Here is a 24,779-nt window from a genome sequence, read left to right as displayed (position 1 = left end):
TAGAAAGATATGCATCTGTGCACTGGCACACTGTGAAAGATCGAAAAAAAATCTCTCCAGCCCTCAATCCCCCACACACTTCATATGCTCCATGCATGCCAACCCAAGAAACTTCATGCCCTGGTATCCTCCCCCCTCATTATCATCCATATTCAATCTATGATGTACCTATATCCACCTACCATGTTTGCCACACTCACCATGCCAACATATGGCCCTGTTCCCATAGAGAACATTTTTCCTTAACACGGCAGATATTTTTAAAAAAATTTATAGGGTAGGCAGCTGGATAGCTTCCTTTGAAAGAGCCTCCTAACAGTCTTGACAGATGATTATTTTAGAATCCCTACAGTTCAGAAGGAGGCCATCTGACCCATCGAGTCTGCACTGACTCTCTGAAAGAGCATCCCACCCAGGCCAAATCGCCCATCCTATCCCAGTAACCATGGCTAATCCACCTAAACTGCACATCTTTGGACTGAGGGGGATCCAGAGTACCCAGATGAAATCCACATGGGTACGGGGAGAATGTGCAAACTCCACACAGACTGTCACCCAAGACTAGAATTGAATCCAGGTTCTTGGCATAGTGAGGCAGCAGTGCTAACCGCTGTGCTGACAGGTGACAGTTGACAGATTCTGACAGTCAGTTGTTACATCCATTGACTTAGCAAAAAGGAAGATGGTTGTGGTTGTTGGACGTCAGCTATTACAGTTCCAGGGCATCACTACAGGAGTTCCTCAAGGAAGTGTCTTCAGTCCAACCTTCAGCTCCTTCATCAATGATCTTCCTTCTATCGTAAGGTCAAACATGGGGATGTTCGCTGATGATTTATTCAGCACCATTTTTGCCTCCTCATAATGAATGCAGCAAGACCTGGGCAATATCAGTGCTTGGACTTACAAGTGGCAAGTAACGTTCATGTCATACAAATGCTATGTGATGACCATCTCCAACAAGAGAGGTTCCAACCATCTCCTCTTGACATTCAATGGTATTACCATTGCTGAATCCCCACTATCAACATCTTGAGGGTTACCATTGACCAGAAACTGAACTGACCTAGCAATAGAAATACTCTGGCTACAAAAGCAGGTCAGAGACTAGGAATCCTGCAGCAAGACACTCAGCACCTGACTCCTTAATGCCCATCCAACATGAACAAGGCAGTAGTCAGAAATGGTTAAATACTCTCCACTTGCCTGGATGAGTGATGCTCCAACAACACTCAAGAAGCTTAACATCATTTGGACAAAGTAATCCACTTGATTGTTATCCCTTCCACAAACATTCATTGTCCCCACCACAGATGCACAGTGGCTGCTGTGTGTACCATCTACAAGATGCACTGCAACAACTCACCAAGGTTCCTTAGACAGCAACTCTCAAATGCATGACCACTGCCATCCAGAAGGACAAGAACAGCAGATGCGTATGAACATGATCATTTGGAAGTTCCCCTCCAAGTCGTATACCATTCTGCCTTGCTAATCTGTCACTGTTCCTTCATCATCACTGGGTCAAAATTCCTGGAACTCCCTTCCTATCAGTACTCAGGATGTACCTACTCCACATGGACTCCTGCAGTTCAAGAAGGTATCGATCCATCACCACCTTAGATGATGGGTAATAAATGCTGGCCCATAGCCAGCAATGCTGACATCCCATGAGTGAATAAAAAAAGTTCCCATGAGCTTGACCACAATGAATTTATGCATTTTTATGCACATTTGTGGCTACTTTAAACAATTCTAGAAGGCACTCAACAGACCTCAAAAGAAACCTGACTTGCTCTGAAGGTCTCTGGACCAGATCCAGGGCTGTCCAGGGGAGCCCTGGTTGTCCAAATGGATCCACAAAGTTCAACCTGCTTTTACCTGGTTTAATCTGTTCACCTTGGATCACACTCCTAGCCCACCAAAATCCAACTTGAGCGGAAGTGGCTGATTTAAATAGCCAGCCAGCTCTGTAAACTGAACATGCTCAAATCCCACTCCCACAAAAACAGCCGTGTTTGGGGGCAGGAATTCTGAATTCCGAGCTCATCTGCCATTTTTGGCACGATGGAGAGGCCAAAATCCTGGGCCGTGTTTTCCAGGAATAATTACATTTGGCTGGAAAGGCTCAATTGCAGCAGGTTTGAAAATGATGTTAATTAACCTACGTGCAAATTTTCTGGAAAAGGTCCATGTTCTAAGGTCAGTCTATGGGGCACCTTCACTTACATCATCCATAAAGTAATTCTAAATCCACCACAGTGGCAAACTAGTGTACTTTAGCCTGGGTTCCTTTGTTTGAAAATAACTGATGGAATGTGGGAATGTCTGCAGCTTAAGTTATAACAGGTCTACTGTCATTTAACATGAATGACTCATTTGAGTTTTCATAGGATCTAGACTCAGTGCTGGTTTTGAACAATTAGCTTTTACTGTGGCTGTGTCAGCATTTCTTACTTTTGTCCAATTTTTCCAAGTATAATCAATAAATAGAGCTTAATTAATTTTGGGAGATTGAAAAAATGACCCAGGATAACATTTTATCTTCAATGTTGTTGATCTTCCACCAGTTTCATAGTTTTTGTGGTGACCTTTCTTAAAAGAAAACAAAACCACAAACCACCCGAAGGTCAGGAGCAGTAACAGCACCTCCGTGAAACTGATCTGATACTGACAGACCAGCTTTATAAAAAATTGGAACTGGGCCTGTTGGTTCTGATTTTAAGTCTGATTTTCAGGTCTGCAGACTGTTTGTTTAGGCTGGAGATCCCCACCGCTGACCTGGGGCCCTGAGGTTTGACACTGTCATCCTCAACACTGGTGCCCCACAAAGCTGTGTTCTCAGCCCCCTACTATATTCCTTACACACCTATGACTGCGTGGCCAGATTCCTCTGCAAGTCGATTTTCAAGTTTGCAGATGATACCACCGTAGTAGGTCGGATCTCAAACAATGACGAGACAGAGTACAGGAATGAGATAGAGAATCTGGTGAATTGCTGCAGCAACAATAATCTCTCCTTCAATGTCAACAAAATGAAGGAGATTGTCATCGACTTCAGGAAGCATAAAGGAGAACATGCTCCTGTCTACATCAATGAGGCCGAAGTAGAAAGGGTTGAGAGCTTCAAGTTTTTAAGTGTCCAAAATACCAACAACCTGTCCTGGTTCCCCCTCCCCCCACGCCGACACTATAGTTAAAAAAGCTCACCAACGCCTCTATTTTCTCAGAAGACTAAAGAAATTTGACATGTCAGCTACGATTCTCACCAACTTTTACAGGTTCACCATAGAAAGCATTTTTCTGGTTGAATCACAGCTGGGCATGGCTCCTGCTTTGCTCAAGACCACGAGAAACTACAAAAGGTTGTGAATGTGGCCAATCTATCACTCAAACCAACCTCCCATCCATTGACTCTGTCTATACTTGCTGCTGCCTCAGAAAAGCAGCCAGAATAATTAAGGACACCGTGCTCACTGGACATTCTCTCTTCCACATTCTTCGGTCAGGAAAAAGTCTAAGGTCACCTATCAGCTGACAGAAGAGCAGCTTCTTCCCTGTTGCCATCAGAGTTTCGAATGGACCTACCTTGCATTAATTTGATCTTTCTCTACACTCTGCACCCTAACAACACATTCTGCATTCTCTCGTTTCCTTTTCTATGAACGGTATGCTTTGTCTGTATAGTGCACAAAAAATAATAGTTTTTACTGTATGCCAATACATGTGACAATAATAAATCAAATCAAATCCAAGTCTGCACTCTCCTCTCCCAGGCCCTGGTCTCTCCAGGATTGTGACACACAACTCAGGGAATCCCCTGTGCTATGGTTAGCGTGAAAACATACTTACAATCTCGACAGGATTTCCTTTTTGCTTGGTAGTGGCTTCAAAAATGTCCGTTTTAGTAAGACCTTGGAAAACAGTTAACCCACATTTGAACAGAATGTTATTTAAAATTCTACATACAAACTGGTTGTCACATGTTTAAGTGTGGGCTGCATGTTAAACAGGACCTATTCCTCTAAGTGTACATAACTTCAAACTGAGTAATTCATAAGCAGATCCAGGCTTGTTTACATGTTAGAGCTAAAATAAAGTTTGTCAGCATCAGAATGAATGCTCAATTGATACACAGTTGTAACTAATTAAAGTCAACACATTGATGTAGTTATGTAATCACCAGTGTGCATCAGGGATTAAGCTGAAAGTGTCCAACAGCTGGGAAAATTCTGACAAAATTTCAAAGGTGTTGAGCGAGTTTTTGCAAGCTTTGCCATGTGTTATAGGTGTCTTATCAAAATGCAGTGATGCAATGCCTGAACACAGTTGTTAAACGCTGCTATTACACATCTCTCTATTCCCTGGCCCAAGCCAAAACTCAATGATGATCAGCCTGAGAGCTCAGAGATAGTTGAGATGAATCTTTGACAAGAGAATATAACTGGCTGGTTGCTAGGAGTTTGCAATAACAAACATTTGTTATTTTCTGGATTATCCATTGTCAGATCAGTTCACATTATTCAGATTCACTGAACTGCAGCAGTAATATTTTCACAGCTGCCACTAGTGTTAGAAATTACACAAGGAAGCCCATATTCTAAACATGCAATTTAAAATGATTATCTTCTGTGCTATTGAAACTACCTGCCCTTATTTCTTTGTATCAACATTCATGCATGTGTAGTTTAAATGACTTTGTGCTGGCTGATATTCCAAAGGGTTCTCTCTTTTGGTGTTGACCCTCTCTCATTTATTTCTGCCACCATCAACCCTAACCTCAAAAACACAATCTTTGACATCACTGTCCTTGTAAACTACCATTCCATCTTCAATCTCCCTCTCCGATGTTATTGAATGTGCTCTTGTCTTCCAAATTCATTTCCATCTTTCTCGGGACTTTGTGTTTGAATTCTTCCAGTTAGGTTCCCCTTGCTGCCACAGTACTGACACGGTTCTGATCAAAGTCAAACACGTCATCCCATGTGGCAGTGACAAAGGTAATCTTTCCCTCCTTATCCTTCTTGACTTGTCTGCAGCGTTTGACACAGTTTATCACACCATCCTTCACCAATGCCTCTTTACTGTGCTGCAGCTGGGTGGGACTGCTCTCACATGGTTCTGTTCTATCTCATCATAACTGGACTATGGTGATCTCTGTTCCCTACCTATTGACTCCACCCCATTCCCTGCCAAACAATCTGAGATTAAGCCAACTTGTTCACAGCCTTGGTTTCACATTTGATCTTGAGATGAGTTTCCAATTCATTCATTCTATCACTAAGATAGCACTTTTTCACCTCTGTAACATTGCTTGACTTCACACCTGCATCATCATCTGCTGGAAACTAGATTCCTGCCTTTGATACCTGTAGATTTGCACTGGCTAGTTTCCCTCATTCTACCCTCAGTAAACATGAGGCCATCCAAAACTCTGCTGCCTGATTTTAATTCACTGCCCCATTCCCTATCACCTTGCTACTTCCTTTAATCCACTCCTAAAATCTACCAGTTTAACTAAGCTTTTGGAAAACTGACCTGGCGCCTCCTTAGATAGGTAAGTGTCATACTTTATTTTATAATGTCTGTGTACAGCATCTTGGGATGTTTATAATGTTAAAGTTGCTACAGAAATTAATTGTAGTTGCTGGAGGCGATGGTGTACGCGGGTTTCTCTTTTTATGAAAGCTGAGGGATGTTAAGTTAAAGTTTATTTATTAGTCACAAGTTAAGCTTATTATTAACACTGCAATGAAGTTACTATGAAATTCCCCTAGTCGCCACACTCTGTTCGGGTCGACGTACCTTACCTTAGTGTTTGGGAATGAAGTGCTCCCAGGTTGGACATCCCATGACAGCATCAGCTCAAGTTGAGTCTTAATTCTGAGTGTCCAGTGATATTTCAATCGCAGAATTTGCCACTTGCTTTAGAATTTCTCTCCTGTGATATTTACTGTTTATGTTCCTCTTCTGAACAATTCGCGTTGTAATTATATTGGACCAAATAATTGATGTTGAAAATTTGAACAGTGTCATCTGACACCAAGTTTTTTAATCCCCATTGATTTGTTAACAGTCATGCATTTCACAGTTTATACCATTTCACACCTTGTGCGTTTCACTCAGCAGGCAGGCCTTTCAATTTTCTAAACCCTATTGATCTTGTTTTTTTCAATCAACTGGCTTTGTAGAAGTCTGAATCTAATCTCCAAGCCTCAGCCAGTGTGTAAAATATTTAAAGCGCAGGTGTTTGCAGATTTTATCACTTAACATGGTGAATATTATTAAAGCATGTGCTTTCATCATTAACATTGTGGAAAAGCATTTCCTTTGTGTGTTTCATGTGCTTGGCCGCCATTGGTAAATGTAACAGCAGCTCGTAAACAATCTGTCAACAACAATAGGTTCACTGCACTTTAACTGTATTCACTCAGATTTTAGGGTCAGTGGCTAACGAACAGTGCTTACCACTCATTAGGCTTACTACTGCTCACAGGTTTTGTGGGTTTTTAAGCAGCAACTTGCCACCTTTGTGTGTCTGAAACAGAGTGGTATCTCCTGACAGGAATCTAGGACCTGTGAGCGAGCAACAGCCTGCCTCCTCAACTGATCAGTTTATAAGTACCCTTTCCGTGCCATGCGGAGCCTAAACCCGGCAGTGCAAGTTTGAATATTTAGTTCAACGTAAAATCATGTGCACAGAGTGAAATAGACTGGGAAAGAAAAAATATTGTGAGATAGAGAAACTACCTGACAATAACTAAAATTTGAATGAACAGCATCTAACTTTTTCTGACATACTTAATGGGTATCAAGCGCTTGAGTGCTGCAAAGTTTATACCCTTGCATGTATTGCAATGTAGAATCTCTTGCCAAGGTACCAGCTTAATAAAGCTTGTGGAAGAGCAGGCCAACTCAAACAACATCTTCATCATTTCCACATTTAACTGTGCCCGTACAGACACCAGAAGTTGCTGCTCACGCTAATCCTTAACAATGGTGAGGGCTGTTCGCTTCACTGTCAGTTTTATTGCAAATACAGACTCTTAATTGCTACACTATTACATTAACTCCAGGAGTTGGCTGTTTAATGAATAATAAATAATGACCAGTAAGCAAACTTCAAGGGCAAAGTGCTTTATTGCACAAAATAAAGTAAAGTAAAGCAAAACCCACAAGCCTGTAGTGAGCACAGCAGGTTCCAACTGAGGCAAATGGAATAATAGACCCACTCAGGGGCCTGCTTTATACAGGGCTCCGGACACCAGTTCCACCTGGTTTGTTAACTACCAATCCCCAGGAAGCTTGTATTCACCGAGCCCTACAGGGAGGTCAATCAGTGATTCCCAATGCAAGTCATGGGAGTTATTGTAAGTATAAATAAAAATTAATGTAACACATACATACCAGGAGATTCAGTCTTATAAATATTACTCCGTTAAAAATAAAACAGCAACGACTTTGCTAGCTGGGCTACAAATCTGGTGAGGTAGTTAAATATTAAGTGTTATCTACTGCTATACATAGCTGAGTGCTACAAGAGAAATTCAACGTGCAGCACATTAAACAAAAAGCACAGTTTTGTAGATTTTTTTAAAAAACTAAACAAATTATCATCAGTGCATATCTTGTGGAACAGACCAGAGAATGTCAAGCAAAAGTAATAGGCCTACAATGCATTATCAGCTCGGGTGTGGGGATCTACACAGTATGAAGCTCCACCAAGTGGTGGTAATGTGCAACAGAGGGTGTGAGCAGAAGTAGAAACCACCTGCTGAACTGAGTTCGAAAGAGATAAAAACCTGACAGGGTGCCAAAAATAACAGTCAGTGCAGCTTAAAATAGTGAAACTTGATAGCACAAGTGTTTTTTGGAAATGTCTTCTGGAGCTATAAGATTGAATTAACTTTGCTGCGTTAGGAATGGGTTATATGACAGTGCTGTTTCTGGAGCTCCATCTCATTGTTGAAGTGTGTAACTGCAGGACTGACATGTCATGCCGGCAATGTCAAAATATGACACAGACACTATGGTGGGGATTCTCTGTCCCTGTTTTTTGATGGGGTAGGAATGGCAATTGGGGGAGGGGGGGGGCACCACATCCAGGGGAATCCCAAAATGGCATTCACACTGACAGGATTTCCCCACTTGATTGTACCCAACCCCACCAAGGACGTAATGGGGTTCCTGCCATGAAAGGTTGGGAAATGCATTACATATACATACGTGGGCATCCTCACAGAATCTTCCCCTTGCATAGGGATTCACCCATTACCCCTTGCTGGCATGATGCAACTTTGGTTGAGTTTATATCCGGTTTTGTAAAGAGAGGGGGGAAAAGAGTGTGTGTGTGTGTGAGAGAGGGGAGGAAAAGGACATTACAGCGCAACCCCCACCCTCACCCCACCCCACACCCCTCAGCTGGAAAAGAAGGTCATGTCTGGGTAATGTTGGGGTGGCCTCCTTTGTGGAGGTCCATAGTGAGGATGCTTTGGGAGGAATTTCCTGGTTGGGGGTGCTGTGACTGTGTGCGAAGCAGAGGGCATTCCTATGTCTGTGGGTAGGGCACTGCTGTCTCAGTGCCAGGGACCAGGGTTCAATTCCGGCTTCAGGTCACTGTCTGTGTGAGTTTCCTCCAGGTACTCTGGTTTCCTCCCACAGTCTAAAGATGTGCAGATTAGGTGGATTGGCCATGATAAACTGTCCCTTAGTGTCAAGGGGATAAACAGGGTGAATATGTGAGGTTACGTGGATAGGGCTTGTGTTGGATTGTTGTCGGGTAGGCTCAATGGTCCAAATGGCCTCCTTCTGTACTGTAGGGTTTCTCCGATTATGTTTAGATTGGGACACCCTTTAAAAAGACACATCCGTCTCTGGAAGGCTGACATTGCTGCTGGGGTGAACTCATTTAGATCCTGCCCCATCAACCTGATGTCATTGGACCTGCTTCCAGGATCCTTTTAACCAAGTGTTGAAAAATATAGTGGAAAAAGCTGGCAGTGGAGCCGATGGACTACATTTCTCACCTAGTTGAGTCAAAAAAAACAGAAAATTATGTCCTATATGTGTAGCATAGATATTCAGCAGATATTATGAATTCGTGTTATACTGAGAAATTCCTCAAACTCGGGGTGAGAAATGTCACAGAATCTATTATGAAACTGACTTTGGTTGAACCTGCTGCACACATTGCCCTTCGGGTGCCACTTAATTTCAGAAGCCCAAGCTACAGGTCCTTTTAGTCTGCCCTGGCAAGGTACCTTGGCAACAAACACGGTATCCTACTGCACGCAACAATTTCCCAACCAGGTTATTCTCTGGTGTCTTTGAGTGAGATTGTCAAATTAAGATTATTTTTATCTTGTGGTCAATTGTCAACAGGAACATAATTAAAGATGTCTACTAACATGAAGATATAAGGCATAAATGCAATACCAATAACACATTGTGATGAACTGAAGTGAATATGATCTCACTGGCACTTTTTTGTTGTGAATTTTACTTTACTCAAAACTGCAATTCGTACTGTTGTCCATCCAATATTCGGTCTCAGAGGGCAGGACTTTATATTCAAAAGGCCGGATTTTCTAGCCACGCTCGCCCCAAAACTGGAAAATCCTACCCGTGTTCAACGGACCTTTGCATGGTTCCCCCTCTCCCCCACTGCTATGATTCCGGTGGGATGGGAAAATTCCCTCCAAAGTGTCTTCTACCTTTATAGTCCAGCAGCTACTGACATGGGGCATCTTGTAGTGTGCCCAGTTAGATAGACTTCATTCTGCCTCCTTTAGCCCAACATGTTGGTGGGAGTGTGAGCCAATAACATTGTGACAAAGGCAACAGAACATCTGGGCCACTGCTAAATGATGGGACCCGTAGTTTATCTCTTTAACTGTGATATTTATGGATTGAGAAATAAATAGAGAAAAGATCGAGCCAGAGGGTGAATTAGAATGGGAAATTTAAAGTTAAATCAGGTACTGAGAGAGAAGGAAAGAGCAAGCGAAAAGAGGACAGTGCAGTTTTCAAATGTAATATTCCACATTATTAAAATCTCCCACAATTCACTACCTGAAGGAATGCAATTCCCTGAGCCTAAATGGTTGCTTTCTGGACCAGAGGATACTTGCACTGTTAATTACTAGTGCTAACTTTGTGGTGAGTTTAATAGACAATTAATGTGCAGCGCCTTCATAAAAATCATGGGGAGATGAGGGTCAGATGCCATTTTCATAGGGGGTTTTCTTTCCTACCACCATTTTCTGGTGGATTTACACATTAATAACATTGATCAGATACCATTATTATTTCAGTTATTTCTGGCATGTTATAAATGTCAGTTTACATTTTACCGCAGTGAAAAAAGCTGTATTTAGTTATATGGAAGAAGAGTGCAAAAGGATAGGTTAAGCGAATAGGCAAGAATTTGGCAGCTGAAATATATATATGGGAAAATGTGAATTTGTTCAATTTGGAAGGAAGAATAGAACGGTGAGACATTGTGGAACATTGCAGTACAGAGGGATCTGAATGTCCTGATACATTTATAAGAAAATTCTTTCATGGGATTTAGACCTTGCTGGCTAGGCCAACATTTTTTTGCCACATCTAATTGCCCTCGAGGAGGTCATGCTGAGCTGCCTTCTTGAACGGCTGCAGTTCATGTGGTGTAGGTACACTAACAGTGCTGTTAGAAAGGAAGAAGAGAGAAAAGGGAACACAAATAAGAAAAAGTTATTACAAGCGTACTGCAAGCCATTTGGAAGACAAATGGAATGTTGGCATTTGTTGCAAGGGGAATATATAATATGGAAACAGGGAAGATTTGCTACAGTTGTACAGGGTGTCAGTGAGACCACATCTGGAGGAATTTGTACAGTTTTGGTCTCTTTGTGTAAGAAAGGACACCATTACATTAGACGTTCAGAGAGGGTTCACTCGACTGATTCCTGGGATGTAGGGCTTATCCTGTGAGGAAACGTTGGACAGGTTTGGTCCGTATCCATTGGAGTTTTGAAGAATGAGAGGTGATCTTATTGAGACATATACCATCCTGAGAGGACTTGGCAGCATGGATGCTGAAAGGATGTTTCTCTTTGCAGGAGTGACAAGAACTAGGTGATATTTGAGATGGAGAAGAGGATGATAATTTTCTCTGAGGGTTATTAATCTGTGGAATCAGTGAATATTCAGCATCATTGAATATTTTAAGGCAGTGTTTGATGGTTTCTTGACTGAAAGGGAGTCAAGGGGGTAAGCAGGAATGTAGAGGCCACAATCAGGTCAGCCATGATCTCATCAGGTAACAGATCCTATTTAAGTTATAAATGCAAGTTTTCTTGATATAGTGTATTAAATTAAACCTATGGGTTATCTATTTAAATTGTTTAGTTCTGCGAGTTGAAACTTTATTTTAATATCCTTATTATTCAGGGTAAATTGTCAGAAGGAGCAGCAGCATGCAAGGAGACAGCAGCAAACATCAACACAACTGATAAATATTCCAGCAGTATTGAGGAAGAAGAAAACACATTGCACCTTTTGGAACGATTACGAGCACTAGAGGTAAGAAAGTAATGTTTGTCTCCATTATGTTGTATTTATGTAAAAATCCACAAAGTGATTGTTTAATACACGGGAGATGTTTCCTTCATATTTCAAAATGTCACACTGCCTGATGAATCCAAATGAGGAATTTTTGTTACGTGAGGCAAGGCAGATATGCTGCAATATGGACATATAGCAACATCTATCAATTAAGCACACAAACCCAACCAATCTAGTGGCTTAATTTTCAAAGCCACATATCAAGCTTCCTGAATGACAAATAAAAATGAGAATAGAATGAAATACATTAAAGGATGTTTATAGCAGATGTCAGACTGTTGATACAAGAAAAACTGGGCTGAATATCAAAAGTTCAGAGGGGAATTGAAAAGGAAGTGAGAGATGCAAAGAGAGAATATGAGAAGAGACTGGTAGTTAACAAAAAAGGGCACCCAAAAATCTGTATGTATATAAATAGCAAAAGGGTAATAAGAGGAGGAGCAGGGCCAAGTAGGGAAGACATGCATGGAGGCAGAAGGCTTAGCTGAAATACTAAATTGCATACTTTAACAAGGAAGAAGATGCCACCAAAGTTACAGTGCAAGAGAAGATGGTCAAGCTATTGGGTGGGCTAATAAAGAGGAGGCATTAGATAGGCTGGCTGTATTTAAAGTTGATGTCACCATGGACCAGATGGGATTCATTTGAGAATACTGAGGTTTAGCTCAAGAAAAGAGAAGGTTGAGAGAAGTTTTAACAGAAATGTACGAAATCATGAAGACTAAATAGCGAGAAACTATTCCGAGTAGCGGAAGGGTCAAGATTCGGCGCACGAGGATTTAAAGTGATTGGTAAAAGAACCAACGGTAACGTGAGGAAAAGCCTTTTTATGCAGTGAGTACTTAAGGTCTGAAATGCACAGATTGAATGTGTAGTGGCTGCAGGCTTGATTGCAATTTCAAAAGGAAATTAGAAAAGCACCTGAAGGGAGGACATTTACATGGCAAGGGGGAAAGGGTAAAGGAGCATGAATAACTAAATTGCTGTTCTCAGAATGCCAACACGAATCAGTGGGATGAATAGCCTCCTTCTGTGCTGCAACTATTCTATGGATAATTACTATTAACTGAATCAATCAAGTAGTTTTTCTCAAGATGTTTTCAGTTAGTATTTTTCTTTCTCGCATAGATCAGGATCTATGATTAAAAATAAAATCTGTAATGTGATAGATATATAAAAATGAACATTGCTGAAAAGAGAAATATGTTGCTGAAACTTTTAACCTTACACTCATTAGGACAAATGCAAGAATGCTAAATTTCAAACAATCAGCAGTATATAATACAGAAGGAAAAGGGTGCTGATTGGTTGGCAAGTTGGCTCTAGCCAAGGTGTTGTCATGGAGAAAGCAAGGGGGAACAATAGGCTCTCCAAATGTCTGGGTAATTCAAAAAAGGTGCAAGGCTTGAACATATTCCTTCAGTTTGTGGAGAACAGGTTGATGAGTATAAATGTATGTTTCTTCTAGAAAAAGTGAATTTACTCATTGCTTATTTGCGGGCTCAACTAATTATCTTAAATTAATTTCGTTGTACTATTATTGCACTCAGGATTGCTCAACAAATGCTACCCAATCATGGAATCACATCGAACAGTAGGCATTTTAATTTGAGATTGGTCCAAAATGTCAGTGAATGTGTGAGCAATGCCAAGGTAGAGAATTTAACAGCTATATTCTCTTCTGCAAATTAACATAGATTTTCTGGCATGATATATGTTAAGTAGGATTTTTTATTTACATATATTATTACAACCATATGAGGTCAAATGGCTCCCTCCTTTGCCCAATCGTTATTTGGCTTTTGTTTCAAAAGGATCTATTTGCCCATTCAGTGAGTACTTAACTGTGTACCTATTGTGCATACGCTCATGTGCATGGAGTGCGGTGAAGCACTTCAGGCTGAACCTGGTGGTCTTGGTGCTCTCCCTCGATGGTTTTCTGGTTTCAGCATTGAGGCAGTTTAAAACTGCAGATAAATAATCCATCTATTCTTCTGGAATCATGACTGTGGAGTTGAATTATTTCTTTAAATGTTCAGCATTCAGAAGTTTTAGAGCGAGGGTCAAACTTAACAGGTAGGGTTCAAAAGTTTGCAGTGTGGATGGAGAGAGAGAGAGAGTGAGTGGAAAGATCTTTCTCAGCTGATTGTCCTCAGTTCTGCTAGGAAAGCATTTGCTTAAAATATGCAAAGGGTTGGTTTGTCATGTGGCTACTCCCTCTACCTGACCAGTAATTGAAACATGAATGTATATTTCAATTGTAACTTGCCTCGCCCAGGTATGGCAATTTTCACCCTTAGCCAAGGTTCCATTATTGAACATAAAAAAAATTAACAGTGATAGGCCATTCAGCCCTTCCAGCCTCCTCTGGCCGATTTGATAGGATGCAGATTTGAGATTACTATCAGCCCCGTGCTCATCAAGAATCTGCCCACCTCTGCCATAAAAATGTTCAAAAAATAATTGGAGTCGATAGTTTGTCTCCATCTAGCTGAGTATCTGGGAGTTGCACTAGTGAAATAGGAAATATGATTCACTCTCATTCCTCTGAGGTCAATTCATTATCATTGATGGGTTTTTGCAGACATGTTGTTCCCATCTCACTGGAGTTGGAATGTGGAATATACAGTAATGGGTAGCCATCTTGGCTGTGAGTTCAGGTCATTTTTGGTCTGAATTTTTAAATTCACACGTTAAGTAAGTCAAGTTTATTTATTAGTTGCAAATAAGGCTTGCATTAGCACTGCAAAGAAGTTATTGAGAAATTCCTCTAGTTGCCATAGTCCGGCATCTGTTTGGGTCAATGCACCTAACCAGCGTGTTTTTCAGAATGTGGGAGGAAACCAGAGCACCCGAACGAAACCCATGCAGACACAGGGAGAATGTACAAATTCCACACAAATGGTGACCCAAGTCAGGAATTGAACCCGGATCCCTGGCGCTGTGAACAGCAGTGCTAATCGCTGTGCTACCTTGCCACACAGCCAGTCAACTAAAAATCATTTTATTTGGCATAAAGCTCAACTTTATGTAACACAACATAATACATCTGTTGTCCTGCCATAAAAGCTAAATGTAACATATGTTTGGATACTGACATGGTAAATTCTGTGAACCTTGTGGGTGGAAACATCAGGTGCAAATTCAGTGTCAGTGCTGCTGTATTATTTCTGGTACCATTCCAGTTTCTGGGTTGCTGTTCATTATTCTAATTCTTTCTTTAGTATGTTTAATGTAATGAGAAATAATTATAATGTGTCTGAATTTCAAAGAGTATTACACACAAAAACCTTCTTAAATGCTCAGATACTTTGTTGATATCATACAACAAACAAGAAGAATTTTCATTTGCATAAAGCCTAACAAGAAAATAGTATTCAAAGTGATTTTCACAGGGATGTAAGGAAAGTAATCGTTTTTTAATATAGCTGGCACTTGGAGTATATTATTTGATGTCGCCTAGAATGGAAAATGAAATGTGCGGTCTAATGCTGTAAGTTTTATAATGTGAATTTCTTCTATTTGTTCACTGCAAGATAATAATCCATAGAAGTAAAATGTATGATTTAATTAAAATTCCACATTACCGAGCATTAGTAAAATTGTTGTGATAGAAAAAATACCGAGTTACGTGATGACTTCTTCAGGGCATTTGGTTATTGGCTATAGGGAATGTTGGATCTGGGTAAGTGATGGTGATATCCTAAAATTCATCCCTTGATTTTAAATAACTGTGTCCAGCTTAACCGAGTGGTAGCCCCTCAGCTCTGAATTCTTGGTTTATGGGATCAAGACACATTCCAGAGACTCAAGCGCACAATCTAAGCTGATGCATCAGTGTAGTACAGAGAAGGTTCTTGCTTTTGGAGCTCCTGTTTTTCAGATGAGGTGAGCCTTGCAAGTCTCCTGCTTAGCTGTAAAAATGGCAAGCATTATTGAATCAAAAGCAGGGAAGTTAGCCCAGTGTCCTAATGTATTTATTTTTCAACCAACATGACTGAAACAGATTATTTGGCCATTTATCTCACTGCTGTTTTGTCAGAGTTTGCCTTGAACAAAATTTGATTTGCTGCGTTTCCCTGCATTGCAACGATGATAGGTTAGAAGTAGTTAATTGGCTAGCAAGTGCTTTGCAATATCCTAAGGTCGTGAAGGACACTATTTAATTGCAAGTTCTGTCTTTTCCCTTTATTGGCATTCAACACAGCAAACATGCTATTCTTTAGTTAATCTCCATATCCAATTTGACTCATTCAAACGGAAATTAAATTACTTTCAGAAAGTAATATTTTGAGCTCTGAATGAGTAATGTGTGCGATATGTGAAATATAATAAGTGTATTATGTTTGAAAGAAATAGGCCACTTTGGACCTAAAGCCTTTCACAATTGACAGATTATAGTTTTTTATACCTGTTGCAGATGAAGCGATTGCTATGATTAGCAATAGAGGATCAGCTCCTCTATTGCTGCACCATACCACTACCAGGATAGTAGAAGGTGAGCTAGGTGGATCCTGGATATTTTTCACCTGTCAGTCCCAACATCCCTAAGTGCCACCTATCTACCTGGAATATCTTATCTCCCATCTTCCTCTGGATCTTGGACTTTGTGGCAGGGCCTGTGGTGGTGATAATGAACATAAAATACACTACATACCTGAATGAAGTGATAATACGTGTGCTGAAATAACATTTCAACTAAAATGGATATTATCACATACGTTCAGTGCAAATGCACAATAAACATAGCCAGAATGCTTCAATTAGCAGCATATGTTTAGGCACTAAGAATCAATTACACTGATTAAAAATGTACTTTATGTAGCATATAACAAAGCATTCTCTGATTGTGACCAATACATGTGAGATCGCAATAGTTATGACTGAGAAGCCTGCTTGGTTCATATTAGTTTATTCATCTCAAAACACCCTATTGTCTCCAACCATTTATAGCATATGGTGGGTAATAATTTGGTGCCAGAGTGAATCGTAACAGTCCCTGACTTAAACTTGTTCTTGCATGGTTAGGTTTTAATTTTTTTTGCAAAGCATGTTACTGGAAATATGAGCTGATACTTGTACAGTGGGAGAAGCCAGGACCTGGGACACAAGTGACCAGGGCAAACAACTGACTATCTGCTTAACCAATCAGATTGAAGGGTGATGAGATTAATGGTGAGAAAACTGAGATGGAAGCTTGCATTACAGTGGATTCAGGTACAGAAAAAAGTCAACAGAGGATAAAAGGTTTTAATTAATAACATAAAATTGTTAGCCCAATGCATGCCAGAGATCATGTTCCACTCCAGTTAATCCTCCATCCTTCCTATTGTCCCTCATCTGAATTTATCAGCATAATCTTCAATTCACTTTTCCCTCATAGTTGGTCGAGCCTCCTCTTAAATGCATCTGTACGGTTCGTCTCGACCAAGCTCTGTGGTGACATCCTCAGCACTCTTTGGGTAAAGAGGTTTCTCCTGAATGTCCTATTTCTAGGGGTTGATCCCATATCAATGCACTCTAAATTTGCTGTTCCCCACAAGTGGAGACACTCTCTGTTGAAACTCCTCTCTTTTCATTAGTCAGACAACCCAACCTATTTATCCTTTACTCATAGATATAAACTTGTGGGGTTTTTTAGTTGTGCCTGGGATGTGGGTGTCACATTTTGCTATGGATCTCCAGTCACATATAGACCAGTCTTGGAAATAATGGCTGATTCCCTTCCCCAAAGAACATTAGTGAAACACATGAGTTTTTAATACATTTGACAGTAGGTTCATGGTTATCATTAGACGTTTAATTCAAATTTTTATTGAATTCAAGTTTCACCATCCACCACGGTGGGATTCAAACCCAGGTCCTCAGCACTGCCCTGGCTCTCTGAATTACTAAGATAAAAACAAAATACTGTGCATGCCAGAATCTGAAACAAAAACACAAAATGCAGGAAAATCTCAGCAAGTTTGACAGCATCTGTGGAGAGAGATTAGAGCCAACGTTTCAAATCAGGAAGATTCTTCATCAGAGTTTAAGATTGTTTTCAAGTAAAACATCTGTAAACTTAGGGTATTTAATGAATGATCTTTAGTACAGTCCAACTACAAGAAAATTTTTGAGGGGAGCATATTTTATTTGGAAGATAGTTTGTAAGTTTTGTGACTTTATGAATGGTATATGAGAAAAAAAATCTCTACTTAGTGTGCTTCTGGCTTGGTACAGTGGCCAGAATTTACCACTCCGCCTGCCATGGAATTGGAGTGGGCGAGGAGTGGAAAATGGAAATGTCTATTGATCTGAGGTGGGAATTTACGCTCTTGTTTAAGCAAGGCCGTGAAATCCTGCCCAATGTGTCTTAATTTTCTTAGCGTTTACGGATTAGATGCTTTAGATTAAGTTCTCTGCATTTAGCTGCATTGCAATTTATGTTATACACTAAGTAATTTTGTGTTGTGATCGGTTATTGGTTGATTTGCATTTTGAACATCAAGGTCAAATTGCATTGCAAGTACAAAGAGCCTCATGTCACCTTGCAGTGCACAATCATGCAAAGCATTCAATAACAAATTTAATTGCTTGCTTTTCTTTGCTATGATTTCTAGAAAACATTATTGATGCGCCTGACGTTGTTACATAAACATTCTTAACTGATCTTGTCAAAAGTAACCTTGGAAAATGGGGCCTTCTAATAAAATCCAAGATAACGTTTTGTAAATGAAATAAGAAACCTCTGTTGCCTTGCCAATAAAGTGTAGATATAATTTGTACTGAGAGGATAACTACCTCAGTGCCTTCTGGGCAGAAACATGCAATGTATATATATCCTTGATAACACATTTCCATCTGCAAAGGACACAGAACACATACTTTGTAGGTAGTTTATCTAAAGTCACCAACACTGGATTACTCCTGATTTTAATTCATGTCACGCTACTTCACATCTCTATTAGATCTTCGCTCTGTTGCCAACTATATTGCATGATCCTTCTGTTGCCAGTTACTATACATAACAGTTATATATAGTTAGAAATACACCTACTTTCAAAATAAAGCATATACACAAACATAAAGATAAAGGCAAAATACTGCAGATGCTGGAATCAGAAACAAAAACAGAAAATGCTGGAAAATCTCAGCAGGTCTAACGGCATCTCTGGAGAGACAATAGAGCCAATATTTCAAGTTTGTCATTCTGACTTGAAACATTGGCTCTATTCTCTCTCCACAAGCATAATGCTTGACCTTCAAATTCTTTCTTTGTGTATACATTCCGATACCATTGGCCCTCTATGTTTATCCGTTTTCCAAATCTTATTCTGGTAACACGTGGCATTCTAGTTACTGGATGTCATCTCTTGATCCACATGAACTTCATTTCTTTTCAATGTACTTGTAAGAGCTAACATACTCAGCCCACCACCACAGCAATAATTGCACTCATGGAGCACAATGCATTTTCAATTTATTTTCGGTTTCACCAATTTGTGGCTCATATAAGATACAAGTTATTGCTTAGAGTTTACCAGTCAGTTGGACAATTGTGCATGTTTTTGAATAACCTACCTATGTACAATAAGGAAGTGTAGACAGCGCACCTGAAGTTTTGAAACTTTCAGCCTTGGTTTAGTAGTGCTACTCTTGTCTGAATCTGAAGGCTTAGCTTTCAAGCTCACTTCAGAGACTTTAGCATATAATTCAAATTGACAATTCGGTCTAGTGCTGAGACTCTTGACTGCTGCCATCAGAATTCAGGAAGCCTGTCACAATGGCTGTAAACATAGCTAGGAATTCCCTCAGCTTGAATTTGGTGGACTTGCTCTTGCTGAGATCTCTAGAAGAAGTGGGACTCACCCAGGGCATGGATTCCTGAAGAGAGAACTTCATTTTTTTGTAAAAGAATTAAGATAAAATGATGTCCTCTTCACTTCAACTTTCTTCCCGAGGAGCAAGAACAAACCAAAATGTAGCTTTAGGGCTCTCTCAGACAGAGCCACAAATGAGCATAAGGAGCCTAAAGTTTCCAGTGGTGTCTAGACATGCTACAGAATTTTTAAAATTAAATATTAAAACTGACCCGCACTCCTCCTCTGAACCTGGGAATACCCTGAGCTGTCCAGTTGTCCCAGGTGCTGAAATGCATGGCATCACTGCACTAAGGGAATCAGAAGAAAATGGCACGGGAACAATAATTGAAACTCACATTGCATCAACATGGGAGTAAACCAGCTGCTCAAATGTATTTATGTATTTTTCAATTGTTTTGAGATTGAGAACTGATCAACCTTTGTTGATTATATTCACTCCTTATTTAGGACAGAAAGTCCATGAGGTTCTCCCACCGTGTCACAAATTTGGCAGAGTATAATTGGGAACTCTGAAGGAATGACACAACTACTTTTCCTCAGGGTTTTCTGAGAGACATATTTTAAATGTTGGTATGAGGAACAGGACAAGTTGGCATGCAGGCGCAGTAAGCAATTAGGAAGGCAAATTGCGCGTTGGCCTTTTTTGTAAGGAAACTAATATGCTCAAAACAAGGAATTAAGACTTGCTACAATTATATAGAACTTTGGTGAGGCTACACCTGGAATAGTTTTACATGGTGTTGCCTTTATATCTAAGGGTACAAAGACGTATGCTTGTCTTGATGGCAATATGGTAAAAGATCACTAGATTGGTTCCTGGGATGAAGCGGTTATCTTATAATGAAAATATTGAGCTTCCAGCAACACTAAAGAAGCTTGACATTGTTGAGGACATAGCAGTCCATTTGAGTGACACCACATCCATAAGAACATCCACAAACATTTACCCTGTCCACCACTGACGCATAGTGGCAGTTGTGTGTAACATATTCAAGATGTACCGTAGAATCTCAAGACTCAATAGACAGCACTTTCCAAACCCACCACTGCTATCATCTAGAAGGACAAGGGTGGCAGACATATGGGAACATCACCTGGAAGTTCCCCTCACTTGCTATCCTGACTTGGAAATATATCATTATTCCTTCACTGTCGCTGGGTCAAAATCCTGGAATTCCTCCCTTAACAGCACCGTGGGTGGACCTACACCACATAGACTGCAGCAGTTCAAGCAGTTAGTTTACCACTACCTTCTCATGGGCAATTTGGGATGATTCTGTCAGGGAATTGAGGGATATGGGGAATGGTTGGGAAAATGGAGTTGAAGCAGAATATTAACCAAGATCACGTTGAATGGCAGAACAGGTTTGAGGGGCTGTATGCTCTATCCTTGTTCCTGTTGCTATGTTATTCCATGGTTATGTTATAGTGAGGGATTGGGAGAAATCTCAGGAAAAATTTCAGTGTCAGACTTTCGAAAAACATTCCTAATTTGGAGGTTAATTTCCTACAATTTAAATCAATGTCCCGGCTCTTGAATGGTATTTTGTTTCTGAAGTAAAGTCATATATTTTTAGAATATATTTTGGCACAAAACAATGCTTATTCAGAAATCAATAGAACTGAGATTGCCAGCTTTATTATCTACATAATCAATTTCTCCTTACTTGTTTCTCTCCATTTTCATTCACAATTTAAATGTTAAACTGTCTGAAGATACACAAGTGCCTGCAAACCTAATGGAAATGGGCTGAAAATGTATTTGAAAATGTGAGTTTATCATATGTTAATGCCTGATGATGCTGTGATTCTTGCATTTGGACAACTTGGATTTTTACACACAACTTATAGTTGAGAAGCTCTGCCTTAGTTTGCTAAAATTTTCAAAGGCTTTTTCGGTGACGTTAGTTCTTTATTGGATAATATCTTAGATGTGCTGTCCAATTAAAATGGTGGCAGTTTCCTTCTTGTTCCTGTGGCACAATAGCACTGAACAACCACATTTGTTAACAGTGAAATATTGACTAAGTAAAGCTGTCTTACGATTACTCTGGCACGAGTAAAATATCTTGATCATAGAATCCCTATGGTGCAGAAGGAAGCCATTTGGCTCAATGAGTCTCCACTGATGCTCTGTCAAAGCATCTTACCCAGGCCCATCCCCTCCCTAACCCCATGTATTTACCCAGCTAATCACCTCCAACCTGTGCATCTTGGGAGACTAAGGGCAATTTAGCATGGCCAATCCACTAACCTACACACCTTTGGACTGGGGGAAGAATGATGTGGATATGCTGGCGTTGGACTGGGGTAAACACAGTAAAAAGTCTGACAACACCAGGTTTAAGTCCAACCAATTTATTTGATAGTAAACTCACTAGCTTTCGAGGGGTTTCCCTCCTCACCTGAAGAAGAGGGAAACCCCTCAAAAGCTAGTGAGTTTACTATCAAATAAATCAGTTGGACTTAAACCTGGTGTTGTCAGACTTTTTACTGGGGGAAGAAACCAGAGCTCCCAGAGGAAATCACACAGACACTGGGCAAACTCCACCAGGCAGTCACCCAAGGCTGAAACGGAACAGGCTCCCTAGTGCTGTGAGGCAGCAGTGCTAACCACTGTGCCACCATGCCGCCTTGATGTGCCAATGCATGCTATGAAATATTAGTACTTCCTGGATAAAAGTTCCTTCCTAAGCATGGAGGACAGTTTCAAGATAGCTCAGCAGGCGTACTCAGACTGCTGATCTTTCAGCTTTCCTTCATGTTCTAATTCTTTAGAAAGATGTATGGAGCCAGAGACTTGTCTGCAGGAGCAGCATGCTTCCTCAAACTGCTTCATGTTTAAAAATAATGAATGTTTTTGCAAGTGGCAGTGGGAATAAAATTATTTTTAACAACCCCTACAAATCTAAAATTGCATTTCCTGGACAGATGTTCTGTATTGTAGTTTTAATTTTAAACAGAATTTGTGCCATGAACCAGATGACTGATATCAGGTTACATTTCCTGGAATCTAACTGCAGTTGACATGACATGGTACCCAGCAGTGCTCTGAACAGAACATGTTGGCTTCATGACTTTGACACATGTACACCAAATGGTGTACTAATTTATCCTTATTACATCTCCCCATGCATTACAAATAGAGTATTGGTGGCCCAAATATTGTTAAGTGGTGTACTTGTGCTGCATTTACTTTTGCTGCAATGTAACCCTTTTGCAATTAAGGGGCCCAGAATTTCAGTTGTGCCATTATTAAGGTACAAAGTAAGTGCAGGGAATCATCCTGACACCAGGTGAAGGCCCAAGAATGGCAAGAAATTTGCTGTCGGTGGATGCTCTAGTAATCATTTTCCAATGCCAATCCCAATGGGTACAGGTAGGATAACCAGAGCGTTAGAGGTCTGCGTAACTTGGACCATTATTTAGAAAGAGCGCGAGGGATAGGCCAGAAAACTATTGGCCGATCACTTTGACTTCAGCGGTTGGCAAATTGTTAGGAATAGTTCAGAGAGGCAGGAGAAACTGTCACTTAGGCACGGATTGATTAGGGATATTCGGCATGATTTAGTTAGAAGAAGATTGTATCGTAGTTACTGAGTAGAATTTTTAAAAAAGTAACAGAAGGATTGGTGAGTGTAGCACAGTGGATGTTGCCTATGTGGATTTCAGTAAGGCATCTGGCAAGATTTCACATGGCAGACTGGTCAAAAAATTGAGACCTCATGAGATACAAGGCAGGTTGGATCCAAAATTGGCTTAGTGACAGGAAATAAAGGTTAATGCTTGTTTTTGCGAATGGAAAACAGTTTCCAGTGGTGCACCATAAGACTCAGTATTGGGACCCATGCTATTTGCTATATATCTATTAATGAATTAGACTTAAGTGTGGGTGAAATGAGTGGGAAATTTGCAGATGGTACAAAAATTGGTCGTGTGAAGTGGATATTTCTCAACTCCAGACTCCAGACAGAGAAGTCGCAAATGGTATTAATTGAATCCAAAAATGTGTGAGGTATTGGAGAAGGCAGACAAAACAAGGAAATACTCAATAAGTGGGAAGACATTGAGAGAGATTGAGGATGTGAGAGACCTTGGAGTACATGTCCGTGTGTTCTTGAAAGTGGCAGGACAAGATGATAAAGATAGCATATGGAATGCTTTCCCTTATTGGGGGAGGTGTTGATTGGGATGTAATGATGTATAATGCAGCCGAGCTGGAATCTTATTCACAGTTCTGGTCACCACATTACAGCAAAGACATAATTGCTCTGGAGAGAGAGCAGAGTATATTTACAACAATATTACCAAGCTTGAAATTGCACCTATGAGGAGAAATTAGATAGGTTAGTTTAGGCTAGGCTAGGCTAGAGAGGGTTGTTTTCCTTAGAACAAAGGTGGCTATGGTATGACCCGACTGAAGTGAACAAATTTATGAAGGATCTGGACAGGAAAGGCTTGTTTCCCCTACAAGGTTCAGTTATTATGGGGCATAGATTTAAGGTGATTGAAGGATTAGAGAGGTCATGAGGGAAAACATTTTCACCCAGAGGGCAGTGAATATCTGGAATTGACTGCCTAAGTTGGTGGTTAAGGCTCAATTCAACTCATTTAAAAGTTATCTGGATCTGCATATAAAGTGCTGTAATCTGCAAGGCTCCAGATCAGGTGTTGAAAAATGGGATTGAAATGGGCAACTAGATTTATTTTTGGCTGGTGAAGACGCAATGGGCTGAATGGCCTCTTTGTGCACAAACTTTCCTATGGAAAATGTGAATACCAATATGACTGTCCAGTTATATCCTGGTCGGAAACAGTGTGGTGTAACTAGCGAAGAAATGCAATTTTGGAGTGAATATTATCTGCAAAGTGCCATAGCAACATCTAGTGGTTAAAAAATCAGGCATGATGCTATCTGTCCTTTATACGTTTACAGTAGCTATTTCGAGAAATGTTTGTATCTCTAGTAACAGCCAGGAAAAATGTAATAGCAACATTTCCTTTTTTGACAATGCTCTGGTAAGTGGTTTGAAATTATAATTAATAACAATTGAAATAAATGACTGTAAAAACTGTATTACAACACAATAGCCATGCTGCTACCTACCTTACAACAGTGACTGCACTCCAGTCGTATTAATGAATGGTGAAGTACTTTTGGATGTCCAGAGGTTCTGAAAGTGTATAAGGACAAGTCTTTTTAATAAAACTTGTTTACAGTTCTGGCATGTACACAATTTCTGATGTAACTATTTATTTTCTACCTCAATAGAAAATGTCTGATATTCTTTCTACTATAACATGGATCCT

The 24,779-nt window shown here is 40.2% G+C and overlaps 1 protein-coding gene across 9 annotated transcripts in view; it reads left to right on the top strand.

Annotated features, from left to right (window-relative positions):
• nckap5l (NCK-associated protein 5-like) overlaps positions 1 to 24,779 on the top strand; it is a 567,643-nt gene that overhangs the window by 324,057 nt on the left and 218,807 nt on the right. For all 9 annotated transcript variants that reach the window (XM_080199314.1, XM_080199316.1, XM_080199313.1 and 6 more), the window contains one exon: positions 11,431 to 11,562. In XM_080199314.1, the coding sequence (XP_080055440.1) occupies positions 11,431 to 11,562 (132 nt within the window). The remainder of the gene's footprint in view (positions 1 to 11,430; positions 11,563 to 24,779) is intronic.

Source organism: Carcharhinus amblyrhynchos, chromosome 11 (genome assembly GCF_965287045.1).
Source record: "Carcharhinus amblyrhynchos chromosome 11, sCarAmb.v2.hapA, whole genome shotgun sequence".
Classification (NCBI taxonomy): Eukaryota; Metazoa; Chordata; class Chondrichthyes; order Carcharhiniformes; family Carcharhinidae; genus Carcharhinus; species Carcharhinus amblyrhynchos.
The sequence above is the reverse complement of the archived record's forward strand: the minus strand, read 5'-3'. Positions and strand labels throughout refer to the sequence as shown.